Here is a 21,041-nt window from a genome sequence, read left to right on the forward strand (position 1 = left end):
TTGACATACATCAATCTGTGTGTAATGGATGCATATAATACACAAGGTTCACTTTTTGGTCATATTCTAATTTATTGAGCAGCACCTGTAGAAGCAAAGCAAACAACAACAATGCAGGTTATAAAATGGGAAATTACAATAACACCTCTTGAGGTTAAGAGTGAAGACTTGAGTGCAAAAGTCCCTTCTCCAAAATATTCTCTCGTCGAAGCTCACTTGATCATTCTTCCACATTTGACTATTTCTGTCTGTGTGTGAGTAGGGGGCGGTGAGATACTTCTTATAACCGTTATCACATTTAAAAAAAAAATGAAATTGTGTTTCTAGTACCGATTTGAACCAGGCTTAGAAGCAACACCGACAACTGTCTATTTCTGATTGACATGGCTATAAGTAAAGGGATATTCATAAAGTGACTTGGGTTCTTCACAAGAGGTTTATAAAACAGAAGCAGGCGTAAAATTCGGAAGGCATTTTGAAGCTAGATTTGGATGACCTTAAACAAAAACACACAAGGTTTGATGGCCTAAAACAGGCAAATGACGAATAAAATAAATAAGTATTAATGTTTAGTACAAACTTGACAAGTATCGCTTGGCATTAACATTCAACACTTGATTCCATGCGGTCCAAACAGAGAAGCAATCCAAATCCTGTCCAAAAATATTTTTTTTTTCTTAAAGTACCAAGTTTTGTGCTCTGACCACAATATACATCTCCAACCATTTTTTTATATATTGTCAAAAACTAACCTAAAAATATAGTTCCCCTTTTAATCCATTGAAATCTAGATATAATGCTTCTTAGAACTGTCAATCAGGATATACTTCCCGCCCTTCAGGATGGCTTTTCCCGTCCAAGGCAGCTGTTTTGATTCAGATCGTACACGTAATGCAGGTGAGATGCGAGCGCCACGGTCTCATGTTCTTAAATGGACATGTGTTCAGGAAGCACGTAGGAGATGTCGTCCCAGGGGTGACGGTACAAACCCTGCTTGAGCCGCTTCTGGTCCAGGTAGTGGCCTGAAGTGTACCAAATAAAATGCGAGACTGAGAGAGGTAAAGAGAGACTTGCGATGACGACAGTCCTCGTGGAGGGAGACTCACCGATAAAGCCCATACTTCGGCCCAGGACAAAGATCCCATTGAGAGCGCCGATCTCGACAAATTCGTCAGCTTCGTCACTGGAAGCGATGTAACAGTCACATGACAAAACAATACTGAACAGTGTCCACACAATGCCCCCGTGGTGTACAACCATTGTGTACTGTGAACATGCTCATTAGTGATGTATGTTTGTCTTCATGAAGGAATGGAGGAATGTTCTTACCGCGTGAAGCCACCACACGTCCTGAGTAGGTCCACGAAGGCAGCGCCAATAAAACCATCTACGTTGAGGATGAGGTTGGGTTTCTAGGATGGGGGGGAGATTTTTTTTTCAGAAAGTCTAAAGCAGGGTTTTCCAAAGTATGGCCCACCGGCCATTTTTTATTGGTCCTCAGCGTATTCTAAGAATTGGTTATTCATTCATTCATTCATTTTCTACCGCTTTTACCTCACGAGGGTCGCGGGGGATGCTGGAGCCTATCCCAGCTGTCTATGGGCAAGAGGCGGGGTACACCCTGGACTGGTCGCCAGCCAATCACAGGGCACATATAGACAAACAACCATTCACACTCACATTTGAAGTAAACACTCCTCCGCCGTAGACACATTCATTCATTTTCTACCGCTTTTCCTCACATGGGTCGCGGGGGTGCTAGAGCCTATCCCAGCTGTCTTCTTCAGTGGACTGGTGGCCAGCCAATCACAGGGCACATATAGACAAACAACCATTCACACTCACATTCATACCTATGGACAATTTGGAGTCGCTAATTAACCTAGCATGTTTTTGGAATGTGGGAGGAAACCGGAGAACGCGGAGAAAATCCACGCATGCACAGGGAGAACATGCAAACTCCACACAGAGATGGCCGAGGGTGGAATTGAACCCTGGTCTCCTAGCTGTGAGGTCTGCGCACTAACCACTAGACCGCCGTACATTATTACATTAACTTTCTTTGTCACGTATAACATAAAGCTGTCATTGCTTTGCATTGGATTTAATGTATTAAAGTAGCCCCTTTGCATCCTTAATTATTATTATTTTTTTTTTTATGTGACTCTTGCAAGATAAGAAAATGTTTTGAGACCCCTGGGGCGCCTTGCACAAAACTAGGGTAACAGATTAAGCCGGGATATCTTGGTTATCCTGGCTCAACTTACCCACCAGCTGGTTGCACAATAGTGGGATACGTTATGACATTCAAGTTACTCTGTAGTTTTATTCTAGCCTGCTCCAGACCAGGTTTAAGGTCCGGGATCTATTTAATCTCATCCATTGTCTCAGTCAGCAGTCACCATAAACCACTGTTGAAGCTACTAGCGCGTCATGTTGACGTGCTAATAAAGCAATCACGAGTTCATAATATTGCCAACACCGGTGCTCATGACTTGTTAAACAAACAACAAACACAACTTTAAGTAGATGATGCAATGTCAGTAGATATGCCTCATATTAACTCTCTAACAAGATCTCAGTGTATAGACTGGTTATATATCTCATCTCGTTTCATATTACCTACATACTGTATTGTATATAACTCTGGGAAAAACTGTTGATTTTTGTTAATACTTGGGTTGTGTTTATATTGTTTATTTTTCTATATTGTGTATTTTGTACTGCTAACTGACTCTGTACTCTTGCTGCTGTGCAATACAAATTTCCCCACTGAGGGACGAATAAAGGATCTTAATCTTAATCTTATTGCGTGTGAATGCTGAAAGCTGAAGTGTAACCCTGCAGCCGTACTTACATTTTATTTTATTTATCTGATACTATGACTATAGTTCATGTTTTGTGCCATAGTCCCACCCGCTTTGCATCAGGTATGAAGGAGCCTAGTCCATTAAGGTTCGAGCAAAAAGTGAGATACATTGGACAACATTGTGCCATTGTTGAGGACAAAGTTGTTAAAAAAAGTCTTACTTCAACCATTGCTCCTAAATAGTTGATAGGTGGCAGTGATTAAATTACATTGACTTCCGTCTGCATCTCAGTCATTTATTCTGCATGTCTGAATCCTAGTTTTGTGCAATGGGCCCCATGTCTACAAGTGTTTCATTCAGAACCGTTCAGTACCTTGGAGGTGGTGATCTTCTCCACATCTAAGGCATAGTCAAGCAGGTGAGTCGAAAGAAAATGCTGCTTCACAAAGTCCTTGAGTATCTGCACCCGCATGTCCGGGTTGTTGATCTGGAATCAGAGCCACATGTTGCAATTCCTAGATTTATATATCATTGATGATATTTGATGAGCCATGTCATGATTGATTAACTTGCTCACTGATTTGACGCGGTGTCCGATGCCCATGATGAGCTTGCCATCTTTCTTCATTTTGTTGACAAACTCCATAGGCAACATACCGCTATCAAATGCCTTGCTAAACTGCTTCGCGGCGGCATCGAGCGCACCGCCGAAACGGTCCCCCTGCAATGTGCCAAGAATAAACCCGGTTAGTGCAATGAAAAGATTTCCAACGGCTTCATTCGGGCACTGACGATAGTGAGCAGGCCAGAAGTGAGGCTGGAGATGAGGTCCTTCCCAGCTCGTGCACAGACGATGGTGTTGTGTGCGCCGGAGACGGCGGGTCCATGGTCAGCCGTCACCATGAGGCACATCTCAATGAACTGGCAGGCGTAGCGTGGCAACCTAGACACAATATAACCCATCATACTCACAAAACTTCTCAAGAACCCTCTCGGAAAGCTCCTAAAGTAGCCGAAAAATTCAAAGCAAGGAATCTTCCCTTAAGAGTGAGCAACTCTGAGCATGGAGGGGACAGAAAGTTATCTCGGTGAGGAGATGCTAGGTATGATGCAGCCTTCTAAGAGCTGTGGTTGGTTGTTACAAAAATGAGAACGAGGGCGTGGGCGTGGGTGCCAAAATGAAGTCATTTGTCCGCATGGAGTCGTGCGGACCTCGTGGATTCGGAAAGCAAAAAAAAGGCTTTTTTGGGGGGGCTTCTTAAAAGTCCTTTGTCTTTATTTTTGTCTACGCTCACTTTGCAGAAAAAATATCGGTATATGTATTGTATGCTAGGAGACCAGGGTTCAATTCCACCCTCGGCCATCTCTGTGTGGAGTTTGCATGTTCTCCCCCGTGCATGTGTGGGTTTTCTCCGGGTACTCCGGTTTCCTCCCACATTCCAAAAACATGCTAGGTTAATTAGCGACTCCAAATTGTCCATAGGTAGACTAATAATATGCTATAGTCAACCACAAGACAGCGATCAATTAATGAATTTATGACATTTTGAAACTTAATGATTCGATTCCACCCTCTGCCCTCGGTTTCCTCATTCCAAAAACATGCTAGGTTAATTAGCGACTCCAAATTGTCCATAGGTAGACTAATAATATACTATAGTCAACCACAAGACAGCGATCAATTAATAAATTTGACATTTTGAAACTTAATGATTCGATTCCACCCTCTGCCCTCGGTTTCCTCATTCCAAAAACATGCTAGGTTAATTGGCGACTCCAAATTGTCCATAGGTAGACTAATAATATGCTATAGTCAACCACAAGACAGCGATCAATTAATTAATTTATGACATTTTGAAACTTAATGATTCGATTCCACCCTCTGCCCTCGGTTTCCTTATTCCAAAAACATGCTAGGTTAATTGGCGACTCCAAATTGTCCATAAGTATGAATGTGAGTGTGAATGGTTGTTTGTCTATATGTGCCGTGTGATTGCCTGGTGACCAGTCCAGGGTGTACCGCGCCTCTCGCACAAAGACAGCTGGGATAGGCTCCAGCACCCCCCGCGACCCTCGTGAGGAAAAGCGGTAGAAAGTGAATGAATGAATGTATTGTATGTTGGATATTCATAACAGGCTCTACATTAGGTCTCCACACCTTCGTTGGAACCAGAGCAGTCCCAGCACTCCTCCTAAACCCATCTCCTCTTTGAAGACCTCAGTGATGGGCATGCCAGCGTAGATGAGCTCCTGGCCTCGCTCGTCACAGATACTGGTCATGAAGGAGGCTGGTTTACGGATCAGGCCTAATTCCTGGAAAAGGCAGGCAAGTTCGTCAGCTTTTTCCTGTTTTGTCTTAAGTGTCTAAGTTCTTACCCTGGCCCAAGAGTAATCCATGGGTACAGTTGGTGGCGGCACCTCCTGGGCGGGAACGATGGTCCCACTGGCCACCAGTTCATCATAAACAGTCCTGTTTCAAAGCGACAATAGATAGATCACTTCACTGACAAGCTCTATGTGAGGATCATGTAGATGAACTTCTCACTTGATGACATCACCCAGCTCGTCAAAGCTCTTTGGTACGTAAGCTCCGGAATTCCTCAGGGCCTGGTTCTTGGTCACCGCCGTCTCAGACGCTTCGTTGGCACATGCCCCGGCATGGCCGAACTGTACCTGAATAGTGCACAGAAAGGCAGATCCAGCTGAAAAACTCCATGAAAAAATGGACCGCGGCAGCAAAATGGAGACTATGGAGTGTAATACTGCACTGTACATAATCATGTTTGTTTATTGTTCTAATTTGAAGCTGTGTTGTCGCCGACAGACCTCTGATGCAAACATGGTGGCGCAGGTTCCGATACACCAGCACACCACGGGTTTGGTGATCCTGCCCTCTGTGATACCTTGGCAGATTTTGTACTCCTCTGTGCCGCCAATCTGAATGAAAACGGCACTTTTTAAAAAAAATCATCATTCAACTGATACAGTGTCGCACCATGAAGTGCCTCGCACCTCTCCCAGCACCACGATCATCTTAACCCCTGGAGTGTCCTGGTAGCGAAGAACGTGGTCCATAAATGTAGAACCTGGGTATCTAGACAAGATACGGCAACCATGAAGACTTTACGTGAGAAGGTCCAGCGTGTGTCTTCTGAGCACCTGTCTCCTCCGATGGCCACACCCTCAAAGACGCCGTCGGTCGTGCGAGAGATGATGTTGTTCAGCTCGTTAGACATGCCCCCTGAACGCGACACATACGCGACGCTGCCCGGACGATAAAGCTTGGAGGCGAGAATGTTATCCAGCATGCCGCCGGTGTTGCCTATCTTGAAACAGCCCGGCTTGATGCCGCCGACCTGGAGGACAGACGAGAAGTCGTTGGCTTCCCAAATGAATAAATCACAAGTTACTGACTGAAGGTTGATTACTGTGGCTGGGCCGATGATAGTGACGCCTTTCTCGTCCGCTTTCTTGATCATCTTCCTGGTCTGAGCTTCGGGGATGCCCTCGGCAATTATGGCGATGGTGTGAATCTGGAAACAGGTCCGCCGTTGCTTGACATCATCTCTAATGTTAACACAAGCGCGGCGTTGATGTTTCTTACCTGCGGGAACTGCATGACCTCCATGGTGCTGTCGAAGGCCGAGCGCAGCGACGCAAAGCTAATGAGTACATCCACCCCGGGATGCTTCTTCATGGCGTCGGCCATGTTTTTGTACACCGGCAACAGGATCTCTTTGTGGCCCCAGTAGAACTTCTGCTTGTGATCCCCACTACAAAAACAATATACACTTTTTTTTAACTGAGCTTGGAAGTAAAGACACAATTCATTTTGAGGGCCCTACGTGAATGGATAAACCATAGCGGCGACCGAGGGCTCCTCTCGGGAGCAGACGTAGTCAAAGTCCAGCATTCCTTGCACGGCTCGCGTCTGCATGCCCCAGACGACGGCTTTGGTGTGTTTGCTGAAGAGCGTGGTGGCTTTGGCTGGGAGCACAGAAGAGTGTTTTTTTTGGTCAGGAATGGAAGGTAGGAAAAGAGGAGGACGGCAGCACAGAAGAAGGGAAGGCTGGTGAGAAGTCACAACATAGAGGAAAAAAATATCGGGATATGTATTGTATGCTAGGAGACCAGGGTTCAATTCCACCCTCGGCCATCTCTGTGTGGAGTTTGCATGTTCTGCCCGTGCGGGTTTTATCCGGGTACTCCGGTTTCCTCCCACACTCCAAAAACATGCTAGGTTAATTGGCGACTCCAAATTGTCCATAGGTATGAATGTGAGTGTGAATGGTTGTTTGTCTATATGTGGAAAGAGGATATATGTGTGTATATTGTTTTTGAAGGAGGAAAGAGGAGGACGGCAGCACAGAAGAAGGGAAGGCTGGTGAGAAGTCACAACACACGGTCACAGCATAGAGGAAAAGTCACTCTGGAGACAATAAGAATATGTAACAGCAAAAATTGTATGAATTCATACATAGTACCACACTAATTATTTTGTCCAGCTATGGGCTATCACGGTGTTTAAGGGTTTGGGACAGAAGAGACAAGAAGACTGCAATGAAGGCAGAAAGGACAGGATCGTCACACACTTCCATACCTCCGCTGCAGCCTGATGAGGCCTGCGCTTCTGAGAGGCCACAGGACCAAACAACAACAAACAAGCACAAAACAAGAAAAGAGAATGAGTGCATCGTCTTGCCCAAGTTGTACAATTTTGACACAATTTCGGCAACTGTGCATCAGCCGTGAGAATAGGCGCTTGCAGATCAGAGCATGCAAAGCTCAGCATTGCTGCCTTGTGGTGCTCTAAAAGCGAAATTTCGGGTGGCGGGTGACGCTACAATTAAAGCTCCTCGCACAAAGGCATCGACTAGAGCAGGGATGGGCAAACTTTTTGACTCGCGGGCCGCATTGATTTAACAAAATTGCCGGGAAGGGGGTGTGGGGGGGTATATAGTATTTTACACGTAACAGTCAATTTTTACACCTATATTTTTACACATATTTTACATGTAAAAGTGTCATGCAATCTGCTATATGTGAACTTTGAAATCATTTATTTGATGTGAAGTGTATTAGAAACTAAATGTATTATTATTATTGTTAGGGCGGCACGGTGGTCTAGGGGTTAGCGCACAGACCTCACAGCTAGGAGACCAGGGTTCAATTCCGCCCTCGGGCATCTCTGTGTGGAGTTAGTTCTCCCCGTGCATGCGTGGGTTTTCTCCGGGTACTCCGGTTTCCTCCCACATTCCAAAAACATGCTAGGTTAATTGGCCACTCCAAATTGTCCATAGGTATGAATGTGAGTGTGAATGGTTGTTTGTCTATATGTGCCCTGTGATTGGCTGGCGACCAGTCCAGGGTGTACCCCGCCTTACGCCCGAAGACAGCTGGGATAGGCTCCAGCACCCCCCACGACCCTCGTGAGGAAAAAGCGGTAGAAAATGAATGAATGAATTATTATTGTTATTATTTTTATTAGAATTACTATTGTTATTATTAGTTATAGTAATGTTATTATCATTATATTATATCATATATTATAATTATTATTTATATTATTATATAATATATTATTATATATTATTATTAATAATAACAACAATATTGTTTATTATTATTTTTAATAATAATAATATTATTACTATTATTATATTAATATTATTAACAACAATATTAATATAATAATAGTAATATTATTATTAACAACAACATTATTATTGTTATTATTATTATTATTTTTACTATTGTGCTTGTGTTCCTTTTTCCAGGAGCATTTTGTAAACAACAGACCACATCAAATAACGAAATTGATAAAGCAGCTACCTCAACCATCAAAAAGTTGGCCCAAGCCACAATGCCAGGTTGTATGTTGAGTTTAAATAAAATACTTTGGAAAGAACAGGCGGGCCATATTGAAACACTTGGCGGGCCGGATGTGGCCCCCGGGCCGTAGTTTGCCCACCCCTGGACTAGAGTCTGAAAAAAAAGAGATATTAAAACCCAATTCAAATACAGAGGCGCCGTGGTGATGCAGATGTGCACACACACACTCTTTTCTGTCAGGGTAAGATGGATAAATAAAGTTATTATTTAAATAATAACTAAGATAAATAAATAAGTAAATAATTAAAGTGTGCAGATCAGCTCAGTGACGGGAGGGCACACCCGGAACTTACCTTTCCAATCACCTGTGACCACATTCTTCAGAGGCCACAGAAGTGACTGAAGAGGGTCTTAGAGAAACAAGTGCCAAAAAAAAAAAAAGACGGGGGTGAATGAGTCGAGTGGAGTGGAGTGGACAGATGGTGTGGCAACAAAAGAAGAAGTCAAGAAGCAGGAAGCAGAAATGTGAGCGTAAATGTGGTGGCCAACAGGAGAGGACATCTGATCACTTTGTTACCTGCTGAAAGACCCGCTTTGCACCTTTTTGCAGGAGCGATATCGTTGGACATCCTGGATTCAGAGAAAGAGGCGGTCCTTGTGGTAGCCGGAGTCTAGAACATGAAAATAAAGATGTCGGTGCTTCGATATTCCCCTCCCCCGTGGAGTGTTGCAGCATCAAAATACCATGACATTGTTGCTTGAATTCAGGAGGAAGTTAGCAGTATGTGCATCCACTGGCGGCTGGTTGGGAATGGGCTTGTGTCCGAGGGCCATACCAACAATTGCGGTCATATGGGTCTCTGTTCCGAACACGTGGATAGGAATACCAGTGGTCTTCCCTGCAAAAAAAAAAACCCCAAAACTCATTAAAACCACTTTGGTAAACATTTTTAAATCCTCTACTCACCCACTTCCCCCATCACCCTGAGCCCCTCCTGGTAATTGGGCCCGCCGCGTCGAACAAAGATGGTGACCTCATGCTCCTTCAGAGGACCTTGGTAGTCTTTGATGGCCCTGACGATGCCCTGGGGATGGAGACACAGGTCGGCTATGTGGAGGACATGGCGCGGGTCTGCATATCAGAACTGTGTTCCTAATGTTGTGGCCAGTTAGGAGCGTATTACAGTAAACCTCGGATATATCGGAAATTCGCTCACAACGGACAGATAAAAAAGAACCAATTTTTCTGTAATGCATTTCCAATAAAAATTCATTGCATATATCAGATTTTTTTATAACAGATTTCGCCTATTTCGGACAAAATCTCCAGTCCCGTTCCAATGCATTTCCATTAAATTTCCCTCGCATATATCGGATGGCTGCATCGTGGCGCTCCGATTCGCCGAATCGTGACAGGCCGCTATATGACGTCATTTGCAGCGTTGCCTGCGCGTCCAGGTACATTGGAAACATAGTCAAGCAAGTGCCTTTTTATAACGGATAAAATCCGATTTATGCATATACCGGATATAAATCCGATATATGTGTAAAACGGACATTTTCCGGTATATGCATATAACGGATTTCGCTTATATCGGACAAAACCAGTGGGAACAATTGAATCCGATATATCCGAGGTTTACTGTATTATTCTATTCACCTTGAAAGTGGCTGCAACGTTGGTGAAGTTGGCAATACTTCCTCCAATGATCAGGACCTTCCCTGTAGGACACAGAAATTCCACATACATAAGCATGGAACCTAAACACAGCATGAGAAGGGAGTGGTTTGTACCCACCTTCTGGGTGTTTTTCCCGAGTCATGAGTGACAGGATGGTTTTGGCGTAGTCATAGGTCTGCTGCTCGCTGGGTGCACCGGAGTACTCGCCGTAGTTTGCCAGCTCGTCCACGCCACCCAGGTCACAGATGGTGTCGCTCCACATTGAAAAATAAGTCAATATATGGCACGGCGATAACTAAAAAAAAACGTAATTGAACAAATATACCTGTATACAACTGAAGCGCCTCCCCCGGCCACCATCGTCCAGATTCTGCCGCGAGGGTTTAGTAGCGTCAGCTTGAGACTGGCTCCACTCTTTGCATCCAGATCGGCTATATAGGCCTCCTACAAGAGACAGTCATTTGTTACTATAGAAGTACAGTATATCAGAAAAAGACTTCCTGTCTCTTACGGACACATGCAGCTTTGTTTCAGATAACGGGATTTGCACATTTGGTAGTGAGCCCTGAAAAACTTTGGGATGGCATTGAACGTTTATTTCTAACACTGGCTATCAGACGTCCTTATATGGGTGTTTCCAGGTACAAGCTGTAGGTTTGCCCTCCCTTTGTTCTGGGCAACACCTAAAAGTAAATCACAAAAAAGGCATGTCCTTATGTTGACAGTCTTACTACTTAAACTCCCTTATTTTCATTTCTTTGTGTTGCATTGGGTGGCACGGTGGTCTAGTGGTTAGCGCGCAGACCTCACAGCTAGGAGACCAGGGTTCAATTCCACCCTCGGGCGTTTGCATGTTCTCCCCGTGCATGCGTGGGTTTTCTCCGGGTACTCCGGTTTCCTCCCACATTCCAAAAACATGCTAGGTTAATTAGCGACTCCAAATTGTCCATAGGTATGAATGTGAGTGTGAATGGTTGTTTGTCTATATGTGCCCTGTGATTGGCTGGCTGACCAGTCCAGGGTGTACCCCGCCTCTCGCCCGAAGACAGCTGGGATAGGCTCCAGCACCCCCCGCGACCCTTGTGAGGATAAGCGGTAGAATGAATGTGTTGCATTGCATTTTGGGTATTATTATTAAGAATTTATATTCATTTATAGTATAAATCCTGTGTATATCAATACACATATACTTTTATTACATATATTGGATATCAGCTTTTTTCAGCCCCAAAAATCCCATATCGGCCAGACTCTAGTGAGCATATTTCAGAGACACTTGCATTACAGTATACTGTAACTTCAATACTACATAAAGTAAACATGGTTTGACTCAACACACAACCATTTTCGTCTAGATAGCAGGCAACACAAGTGAAAAAAAAATGGTTACTGAAATGTGAGGTGTGTAGTCTATGTATGATGTAATCAAAGATAAAACACTCATATATTCTCACCTCTGGATAAGCTTCTCTACCAAAAGGTGGCGGAAATTCCACGTCGCCCCACTTGGCCTTGCAGATATAATCCGCCGTGGCATCGATCTTAGCGGCCATGTCCAAGACGTGAACGCCATCCTGGGTAACGACTGGAAGGTAATGCAGTTAACTCACAAGGTCTTCGATATGCAGCCAGTCTTAAGTACTTAATACATTTAGATACTAGTGTTACCGCTATTGTATTAAGTAGTGAAAAATATATGAAAAAAACAATTAGCGCCTAACACTCACAATTACGAAACTTGTAGTATTTATAGTAAATATGTTAGCCATGATGAAAAATGAAAAATACCTAAAGGGTTGATCTCCAAGTAGGTGAAGTAGAGGTCCTCGTAGAGGTTGAAGAGACCCACTATAAAACTGGCCAGGATTCTAAAAAGCAGGAAATCAATCGGATTAGGAGCAGAAAAGCTCAAAATGTTCCTTTTTAAAGGGCTGCACTGAGGTGATATGTTATAATGGCGTTGACTTTGCACCACATACTCTTTCCTGTCATCGGGAACGTGTGTGAGCAGCTGCTGCGTCACTTGATCCTCGCTGAGCTTGTCATCAATGGCGACCGTCAACCGCTGGGCTTTGGCATCCACGTCGCCCACCTCCACGCCGCCCTCGTGGTGGAAGAGCACGTGGTCACCCTCGCGTGTGGCGTAGACGCAGACGTAAAACTCCTCCTCCTGGTGGGCGAAGAGAGAAAAGAGGGTGCAAGTGTCGGGTTTAGACCTTTTTACACTTTTATGACAATAACAATATTAAATTTAAAAAAGCGGTATAGAAAATGGATGGATGGAAATAATGCCTGTTAAAAAATGCTAAAAACTGAGTCGACATTGTGTGATTGAAGTACCTGTTTGTGCGCAACAAACGGCTCGATGAGGAAGTTCTTCAGGACACCCTTTGCCTTACCCACCTATCAAAAAAACACACACTTCATATCACACCATGTTTGTCTAACCTTGTTTAAGAAAACACAATGTCACGCCCTGCCATGAGAAAGTCCGCCCGTGTCAAGGGCAGGGACGCCTTGCTTTTTCACGCCAATGCAGCGTAGCATGTTCGCGAGTTGAGCGGGACCAGAATAGACCAACCATCCTCCACTCACATTACATAACTTGCAGACGTATATGCAAACTCATGACTAGGGGGGGAAAAAAAACATGTCCTCCACTTGCCGGCACGAACAAGACACAAAAGGCTGCAGCTAACATTCTTATCCTTATTATACACAATAAAACCTCACTCACGGTGGTCTCCTTCATGAGGCGGCTTTTCAGCCACTCCTGAACACCCTGTAGGTCCAAGTTGATGCCCACCAGTCCCAGTTTGCCGCGTCGCTTGATGAGCTGGTCTGGCTTCACCACCAATTTCTTTAAGGCCAATGAGAAGAAAGTGAACAAAAAGAATACATCCTGGCTTGGTTTAATACAGGGGTGCTCACACTTTTTCAGCATGCGAGCTACTTTTAAAATGACCGAGTCAAAATGATCTACCCACTACAAAAATGCAAAACATCTATTTATTTTCAAATGTATTGAGGATTATTTGTACGTACAATGTATGTTGATGTACCTTACATAACCAAATGAGCCAATATTGCAAAACACACATAATTAACTATTAACATTTTTTGTAATTACCTGAGTTTACTTTGATGACTTGCACTGAATTGAACCAGCCAGGGATGCATAGTCCGGACAGTAGCTGCTGATAGCCAGCCTCAAGCACACTTCCAAATGTTTATGAGTCATGGATAATATCCGTATCACAATATCCGTATAATATTCCATATCCGTATGGAAGTGATATGTTTTTGCCTTTTTACTTGGTCCAGCTCCTTCACTCATTTTAGTGACCATAAACTTTAGCGAGGGCTTAAAATCTGACGCAATTCGCCGACTAGCTTAGCACTTTGCATCGTTGTTTACGCATGAGCGGTGACCTAAAGGTCAAAATTCAGTTGTCATCTGATTGGTTGTCCTGTATGTCAATCAAGTAACGGGGATGGATGATAGGCTGACATCGTAAGTTCTGCTGCACTTAGAGACGTTGTTTGATTTGATTGGTCGCCCGAAGGGCAACATTCAGTTGTCATCTGAATGGCTGCCCTGTATGTCAATCAAGTGACGGCATTGATGCTGGGATGATATTTTTTTAATGTCACGCCGCGATCGACCAGTACCACCTCCGCGATCGACCGGTAGATCGCGATCGACTTAATGAGCACCCCTGGTTTAATAAGATCTGTGACAGGGAATTAAACCTCACAGGCCTAAAGATCAAAGTGTAATAAAAAGCATGCACTGTTGACTTAAAATATCCTTATTATCTCATTATTAATTACACTGATAATGACTTTGTCGTACTTCTGTGAGCAGCCAAGGATGCTCCTGCGTGAGGCGAGCCCAGTCGGTCTCGGCGGTAACGTTGGCATAGCGGAACCGGTTCTGCACAGCCGCTGAGGTGCAGATGTACTTGGACAAGAACTCCTTTCCAGTCTGCTCCGAGATGGCTTTCGCTGACATGGCAGCACTAGATCACACAGGACCTTTTGGGGGGTGAAAAAAAAGGAAGCAATCGAGATGAAGCCCAACTTCAACAAGTGCCTTGCGAGTGTGAGCGTATAATACAAATGAATGGACAAGCTTGTTATGATAATAAATGTATTCCAAATCTCGAATAAATGTGTTAACAGCAGCAGAAAATTATTATGAAGGATTTAAAAGGAGGCAAGTTGGACTACTATGTAACCACTAACCAACACCTGACAGACCTGTTTCTCGACTGAGGGGTTTCTGCTTATTTTACTATATGATCCTGTAAAACAGTTCATTTCTCAGTGCAAGTTAAATACTACACTGCAGACACACTTTAACACTGTAATGGTCTAAACTGATAATAATATCTGCAAGCATTCTAAGTGAAAACCATAATCTACCCTAAAAAAAAAACTAATCTAATCTAAACAGATATGACAGATGACAAGAAACCTCCGGCTACAGTACTTCAGGTGTCACTCATAGGCCTGAAAATCCAGTTTTCAACGTGTCCTCATGCAGTCAGACCTGCTCGTCCTCTTGCCCAATTTGGAGTGTAGAGCAGGAGCCCGCAGGGGTCAGGGTAGCCGGAAAGCTAACAAATTCCCATGTGCACAGCATTTAGTACAAGGGTCACTGTCTAGAGAAATGGACATCTGCCGATCTTGCTCTGGTGGGTGTGGTCATGAGGGCCGTGAAAAGGCACAGAAAATTCGAGCCAGATTAGCTCCACCTTCTAACAAAATGAAACATATTGAAATTCAATCAGCATGTTGTATTGTGTGATAAATAAGCAAAGACAGACATTTCTGGTGGTGGCCTACCCCCGGCAGATACCAAAATAGGACAAGAAAAGTTTGAGCTAGATCAGCTCTGTGACTAACAAAATGAAACCGATGCTAAATTGTTCAGTACTGCAAACTCTTTCAAAAATCACTAACGCCAGATAATTTTTGTGGTGGGATGGCCGCGCCAGACACTTTGAAGGGGCCACACCCTCGGAGCTGACCTTGATTAGCTTGTGGGCTAACAACATAAAACCACTTGCAGAATGTTATCTATGATGATGTCTATCTCAAATAACCATTGCCAGACATTTCATATGGTGGGGTACCCCTGCCAGATGCATTGTATAGGCCCCGCCCTTGGATGACCCAGATCAGCCATTCACCTAACGACATAAAACCACCTGCAAAACGTTAACCATGTTAATGCTTATCCCAAATGACCATTGCCAGACATTTCATATGGTGGGGTACCCCTGCCAGATGCAATGTAATGCAATGTAAATGGCCTTGCCCTTGGATGACCCAGATCAGCTAGGCTAGCCATTCCACCTTACAAAATATGACCACTTGCAAAATATTAACCATGTCAAGATCAATGGGGCTAATAATACTGTTACAGTCATGAGCTTGTGAATTTCTGCATTGATTATAATTATTCAAAGCCTTCATCGTCCTCCAAATCAGAATCGTCACTCCATGCCTCATCTGAATCAATCGGTTCTTCACCCTCGGCGACGTCAGGATCAGCCTCCTCTCCAACGACGATAGTTTCATCGCTGTCTCTGTCGGCGCATTCTTCATCAAAGAAAGAATCTGGTGTTGCGGATCCTTGGAACCATATAGGTATGAGAAGGCTGTTGCTTTCAATCCAGCCATAGTCTGTTGGTGATAATCCATTCCCAGGATGTGCGGTTGTTGCTTGGATCCACAATATTGTGACATATTGCGATCTCTTAACCTTCATCTGAAGAGTACGTTGACAAGGTGGCAACAAAGCACAGTCAACTCGTTTGACATTTGCCAATGGGTCATCCTGAAATGCGACAAAATAAGTTAAATACCTTAAAGATTTGTTAACCTCTGTATACATGTCAAAACACATTCATTCGAATGGTTGTGGTCATTGCAGAGAAGACTGGATTTGATCTAAAGAAAGTTCTAGCATTCCCAATCATCGCCCATCCTTTGGCACTTGCACACAGTGATGGCGCACACATCAAAACTCCAAAGTCAGCTCTGTTGAATAAACTTGAGGAATTACAGACAGAGCCAGTAATGGAAACTGAGCTTCCGCTTAGCTACACTCAGGTCTATGATGGCGGACTTCTCCTACATTCTGTTCTCTCCCACATTAACATGGGGGCACCTTATGCATCCATTGCCAAATCATTGCTGTCTGTTGTTTGTTCTGGCAGGGGAAATGAGGCACACGTTTGTCTTGACAAATATGTTGAGAACTCCATAAAGGACAGTGAGAGGAAGTTGAGAGGGGCAATAGATCAGGCATACAGCATCATAGGACCTGATCAGACCATTAGACAAAATGGCAAGATGCTACTTACCAATGGGATTACCTGGATTCCATGCATTCACTGGGTGTGACTTCACATCTGCCTTTTTCAGGCGAGTTGACAATACATATATGTAACTGCTAGGACTAGTTGCAACTGCAACTAGGAGAAGTCCGCCATCATAGACCTGAGTGTAGCTAAGCGGAAGCTCAGTTTCCGTTACTGGCTCTGTCTGTAATTCCTCAAGTTTATTCAACAGAGCTGACTTTGGAGTTTTGATGTGTGCACCATCACTGTGTGCAAGTGCCAAAGGATGGGTGATGATTGGGAATGCTAGAACTTTCTTTAGATCAAATCCAGTCTTCTCTGCAATGACCACAACCATTCGAATGAATGTGTTTTGACATGTATACAGAGGTTAACAAATCTTTAAGGTATTTAACTTATTTTGTCGCATTTCAGGATGACCCATTGGCAAATGTCAAACGAGTTGACTGTGCTTTGTTGCCACCTTGTCAACGTACTCTTCAGATGAAGGTTAAGAGATCGCAATATGTCACAATATTGTGGATCCAAGCAACAACCGCACATCCTGGGAATGGATTATCACCAACAGACTATGGCTGGATTGAAAGCAACAGCCTTCTCATACCTATATGGTTCCAAGGATCCGCAACACCAGATTCTTTCTTTGATGAAGAATGCGCCGACAGAGACAGCGATGAAACTATCGTCGTTGGAGAGGAGGCTGATCCTGACGTCGCCGAGGGTGAAGAACCGATTGATTCAGATGAGGCATGGAGTGACGATTCTGATTTGGAGGACGATGAAGGCTTTGAATAATTATAATCAATGCAGAAATTCACAAGCTCATGACTGTAACAGTATTATTAGCCCCATTGATCTTGACATGGTTAATATTTTGCAAGTGGTCATATTTTGTAAGGTGGAATGGCTAGCCTAGCTGATCTGGGTCATCCAAGGGCAAGGCCATTTACATTGCATTACATTGCATCTGGCAGGGGTACCCCACCATATGAAATGTCTGGCAATGGTCATTTGGGATAAGCATTAACATGGTTAACGTTTTGCAGGTGGTTTTATGTCGTTAGGTGAATGGCTGATCTGGGTCATCCAAGGGCGGGGCCTATACAATGCATCTGGCAGGGGTACCCCACCATATGAAATGTCTGGCAATGGTTATTTGAGATAGACATCATCATAGATAACATTCTGCAAGTGGTTTTATGTTGTTAGCCCACAAGCTAATCAAGGTCAGTTCCGAGGGTGTGGCCCCTTCAAAGTGTCTGGCGCGGCTATCCCACCACAAAAATTATCTGGCGTTAGTGATTTTTGAAAGAGTTTGCAGTACTGAACAATTTAGCATCGGTTTCATTTTGTTAGTCACAGAGCTGATCTAGCTCAAACTTTTCTTGTCCTATTTTGGTATCTGCCGGGGGTAGGCCACCACCAGAAATGTCTGTCTTTGCTTATTTATCACACAATACAACATGCTGATTGAATTTCAATATGTTTCATTTTGTTAGAAGGTGGAGCTAATCTGGCTCGAATTTTCTGTGCATTTTCACGGCCCTCATGACCACACCCACCAGAGCAAGATCGGCAGATGTCCATTTCTCTAGACAGTGACCCTTGTACTAAATGCTGTGCACATGGGAATTTGTTAGCTTTCCGGCTACCCTGACCCCTGTGGGCTCCTGGTCTAGTGTAAAAGATCGCCTTTGGAGGAAATGCTAGAGAAACTAGTCCGTGCAACTGTCCCAACTGGTCTAGTAAATGCTTTTACTATCTCTATAAACAAATGGAGGGATTAAGCCATTTTGTTTACGCTAATCTACGTGAATATAGACTAGTGCATTCAATGGTTTCAAGTTTGACGCTCAATTTGCATGATAGCTAAGCTAATTGATGACTGGGAATTAAAACAGATGTATTATAATGTAAACAGACATTGTTTGGTGCTATTAAGCAATAAAATGTATGTCAGTGTGGAGTTTGCAGCTAGATATGTAAGAGGAATTAGGATGCTACATGACCTGCTAATGTAGTGTGTCATGGCAAAAAAAATCTTCGCAATTTATCCTTACCCATCTTGTACACAGGTCTCAATTTTTGGTAGTGATGGAGGAGCTTCCACAGGAGGAAATCCCCCACCTGAAACCCACCTGTGTGTTTTGCAGCATGGGTTACGTCCTTGTCTTATCAAACGGATGCTGCATTCAGGGACCACTACTGAGAGGGTGAATATTTTGGGGATATTTTCGTGCCCGGGACCCCTAAAATATGTCATTTTTCGACAGGATACAGACGCGCTTGTAAAATATTATGAGTTGTGCAGTATGTTAAAGACCAAAAAAAAAAGCACAAGATGCTCAGAATAGTAACTTTGCACCAATGAGAATGTACGGAAATAAGGAAGCACTTCCTGGTCAGGAGGGAAGCAGTGGATAAATGTACTAGTGAGTATACTATACTAGCAAAGCCTCACCTCAATTTTAGCATGTTGTATGAAGATGTGAGTTCACTCAAACATTATGGAGAAATATTTCAGATAGGAAACAGCACTAAAAATGAAAGTAATAGTGACATAATGACATTAAATGTAACGCTAAAATAAGAGCATCACTCACGTGCTCATCCGCTACACTCGGAGCCGTCACGAGAGCTAACGAGACAAAACCTAGCTAGCTACAGTCCAGGCAAAGATGCTTGATAAAAAGTACAACAATAAAAACAAATAATATCAGTCGCCAACACTTGCCTAGTCAAAAGCAAATAAAGCGAACGCCTCCCCAAAGGAGTATAAACACCACGACTACAAAGCCGACTTCTTGCCCGAGCGGAGTGAGCTCACTTCCAGCAACCTCCGTCGTCGTACCATAATCTGGCGAGTTGGTTAGGCGTCAGAGCGGCTTCCTGATTGGTTGGCATCTTGTCACGTGGTTGATCCTGGGCCGCTCCTACATAATGAAAGAAGTCAAGGGATGACGTCAGAAAAAGCAACTTTTTAGTCATGTGTGATACCATTTATAGTCTTTTAGAGCAATTCTAGGCTATTAAATCGGACTTTTCTGTTTTGTGTTTGTAGTAATTCCTAATTTGTCGCAGTTAACTGATTCCCTGATTAATTAAACCCTTTTGCACCTTGGCAATCAATTCACACATTTACTGCAACACATACTTTTATTTGTATTACTTTCTCTGATTGTACTTACTATATTGGGTAATATGAATTTTAATTAGTGGGATCATAGAGCCATACTCATACATAAAGGTGACTATATGAGTACTTCATGTCTATAGGGCTCAAATAATGTCAAAACTGAATTTGGAAAGTTTTATTTTTCTATGCTCTAACTACAAAAATATTCAATTTATAAAAATGGAATCCTACTTTGCAGAAATTCACTTACCACCACTAATTAACTGCAATAAACAGCATTATTGTAATATCACAAACACCTTAATTACTGTTATGTCAATGGGAGCCTCTGTCATATGTTAAAAATATTTACTTCTTCAAACTGTAGTCATGAATTAATAAATATATTTACGACTTAGAAGCATTATATTGCAGTATGTACTGTACTCAAAAGATCCTGTATGACAAACGTACTCTGCAGCTTTTAAGAACCTACTGCAAAGATCCTCTATATGACATGAGTGTTCTTCTGTTTCAAAGATGCTGCAGATGAAAGAAAATCTGGATTTGCCATTAGCCATCATCTGGTGTTGGGGGGAGGGGCATTAAATGTGGGTCAAAGGTCAGCATCTTGGTCAGCGACGCATCCATGCACGGTTGACCCTGGGGGGGAAAAATTGCTCATGGACACAAAAGTAGGGAAAATCTCTGGTAATCTCTGCAAGACTATTTCAAAACGCTAGTTAAACATCTTTTATACAAATATATATTATCGTGACAATCACTGCAGTCTGTACTTAGCGATACTGTATAGCAGCGGTCTCAAACACGCGGCCCGCGGGCCAAATGTGGCCCGCAGGACACTAATTTGAGGCCCCCGCCTTGATATGAAAATTTAATGTTAGTGCGGCCCGCGCAAGTTTGATATGGATGCTGTATGGTATCATGTACCCAGAAAAAATTATTACGTTTGATTAATGTTCATGTTAAAGGTTAAATAACTGTTAATAGTTATCCTCCCTATCCGTGTGGAAGTGGTAAGTTTTTGGCTATTTAAGTTGAAAGGAAATAACTTGAAGGCTACCGTTTAGGTCGCTAGCTCTCTAGTTTGCGAGTTAGCATGTGTCTCAAGACCCTGCAGTTGCGCAATATGTTGTAAATAAAAAGAGTATAAATGTGACTATAGTCGTGTTTTGTCATGTCTACAGGGCTCTAATAATGCTTTGTTC

General features: G+C 43.3%; 1 protein-coding gene across 6 annotated transcripts; it reads right to left on the reverse strand.

Annotated features, from left to right (window-relative positions):
- Positions 1–34: 34 nt before the first annotated feature.
- On the reverse strand, positions 35–19,591 carry LOC131109857 (ATP-citrate synthase-like). Of its 6 annotated transcripts, XM_058062286.1 has the most exons (30): positions 19,432–19,534; positions 19,301–19,335; positions 14,180–14,361; positions 13,061–13,183; positions 12,664–12,726; positions 12,303–12,493; positions 12,112–12,191; positions 11,778–11,908; positions 10,649–10,767; positions 10,441–10,577; positions 10,303–10,364; positions 9,610–9,727; positions 9,387–9,541; positions 9,220–9,313; positions 7,411–7,440; positions 6,656–6,797; positions 6,415–6,583; positions 6,239–6,343; positions 5,970–6,166; positions 5,823–5,904; positions 5,637–5,747; positions 5,356–5,483; positions 5,187–5,280; positions 4,969–5,123; positions 3,603–3,753; positions 3,388–3,531; positions 3,184–3,297; positions 1,330–1,412; positions 1,107–1,183; positions 35–1,022 (listed from the first exon to the last, which is right to left on the reverse strand). In XM_058062286.1, the coding sequence occupies exons 3-30, from the start codon at positions 14,336–14,338 to the stop codon at positions 928–930; spliced, it is 3,309 nt and encodes a 1,102-aa protein (XP_057918269.1). In that variant the 5' UTR covers positions 14,339–14,361; positions 19,301–19,335; positions 19,432–19,534; the 3' UTR covers positions 35–927. The 6 variants fall into 6 exon arrangements, with proteins under 6 accessions (XP_057918269.1, XP_057918267.1, XP_057918266.1 ...); XM_058062284.1 differs by lacking the exon at positions 19,301–19,335 and having other exon boundaries at positions 19,432–19,591; XM_058062283.1 differs by having other exon boundaries at positions 19,301–19,561.
- Between the last annotated feature and the right edge of the window lie 1,450 nt (positions 19,592–21,041).

The sequence above is a fragment of the Doryrhamphus excisus genome, chromosome 22 (genome assembly GCF_030265055.1).
Source record: "Doryrhamphus excisus isolate RoL2022-K1 chromosome 22, RoL_Dexc_1.0, whole genome shotgun sequence".
NCBI classification, from domain to species: Eukaryota; Metazoa; Chordata; class Actinopteri; order Syngnathiformes; family Syngnathidae; genus Doryrhamphus; species Doryrhamphus excisus.